Source organism: Sporobolomyces salmoneus, assembly GCF_050403485.1.
Source record: "Sporobolomyces salmoneus JCM6883 DNA, S_salmoneus_JCM6883_v1_ctg199, whole genome shotgun sequence".
NCBI classification, from domain to species: domain Eukaryota; kingdom Fungi; phylum Basidiomycota; class Microbotryomycetes; order Sporidiobolales; family Sporidiobolaceae; genus Sporobolomyces; species Sporobolomyces salmoneus.
The window spans coordinates 1-1,031 of record NW_027480964.1 but is presented as its reverse complement, the minus strand read 5'-3'; the positions used below and the strand labels follow the sequence as shown (position 1 = coordinate 1,031).

The 1,031-nt window shown below is 52.4% G+C and overlaps 1 protein-coding gene across 1 annotated transcript; it reads right to left on the bottom strand.

Annotated features, from left to right (window-relative positions):
* Positions 1-476: 476 nt before the first annotated feature.
* Positions 477-1,031, bottom strand: JCM6883_004877 (uncharacterized protein; the record flags this gene model as incomplete). The annotated part of the gene is made up of 2 exons (XM_076635741.1): positions 477-887; positions 969-1,031. Coding segments are annotated over 2 exons (474 nt in total), but the record flags the coding sequence as incomplete, so codon positions are not given.

Genomic DNA, 1,031 nt, shown 5'->3' with positions numbered 1-1,031 from the left:
TTGCGAGGGGAGGGCCTCCGGACTCTGAGTCCGAGAGAATTCTGCGAGTCGCGACTCCTGAGCAGTGAGCGACTGAACTTTGTCGTAGAGCTCGATGTCGCAGCAGTTGCCACCTCCGTTCGGAGTCTTTTCCGTGTGCAGAGTAACTCACTCATACCGTGATCCCGAGTTGAGCGAGCGCAGACCGTCTTCCCTGTTCCTTTTCTCCTCGATCGCTCTGGCTCATCTTTCGCTTCGTAACGGCCTGAATCGAGATAACTTATATCAACATGACATCTGATTGTGAAGACAGGATCCTGATTGGAGAGAATAGCGACGAGAAGCCCGATGTATTTGGTCGGAAACGGAGATCTCGTCTCATGCATGTCACTCCATCGATGTTCTCTCACACGCACTTTCTCTCCCTGAATACCTTTTTTGAACTCGTTCAAAGCGTGCTTCACATCACCGAATGCTTTCAACGTTACAGACTACAATCAAACCTTCTTGTCCCTTTCCAACTTCTCGCTGCCTTGCTCGACAGAGCTCAAAGACGTCGTCGATTCCCGCTTCCCTCTTTCCACGTCGGCTTTCGACTGTTCCGGCAGCGATTGAGAGACAGGTTGAGCGGATGAGCTCGTAGGATCGATTCGAGAGTCCGAGATGGGGTCCGAGTTTGAAACGACGGGTTCAGGTCTCGTCATCGAGCGAGGGAGGAGATCGTCGGTGATCGGGATAGTGGGGTGGGAATGAATCGAAAGAGTCCGTTCACGAGAGTTGAGATCGAAGGGCAGAAGAATTGAACGGTCGATTGCGACGGGGAGACCTCGATGACGACCTCGGAGCATCACGGCGATAAAGACCAGCTTTGACCCAGTACTCAAAACGCCAGCGAGCGAAGTTGCGTTCTATTACACGCGTAGGGAGGAAAGGGAAGCGTCAGAAAAACTGGTCGCCCGAGAGAGAGAAACGACGAATGAGAGACTCACTCGATTGTTTCCGAGCGATAATCCAACCGTTCCGTACGCAGACACAGTCTCGAACAACAACGA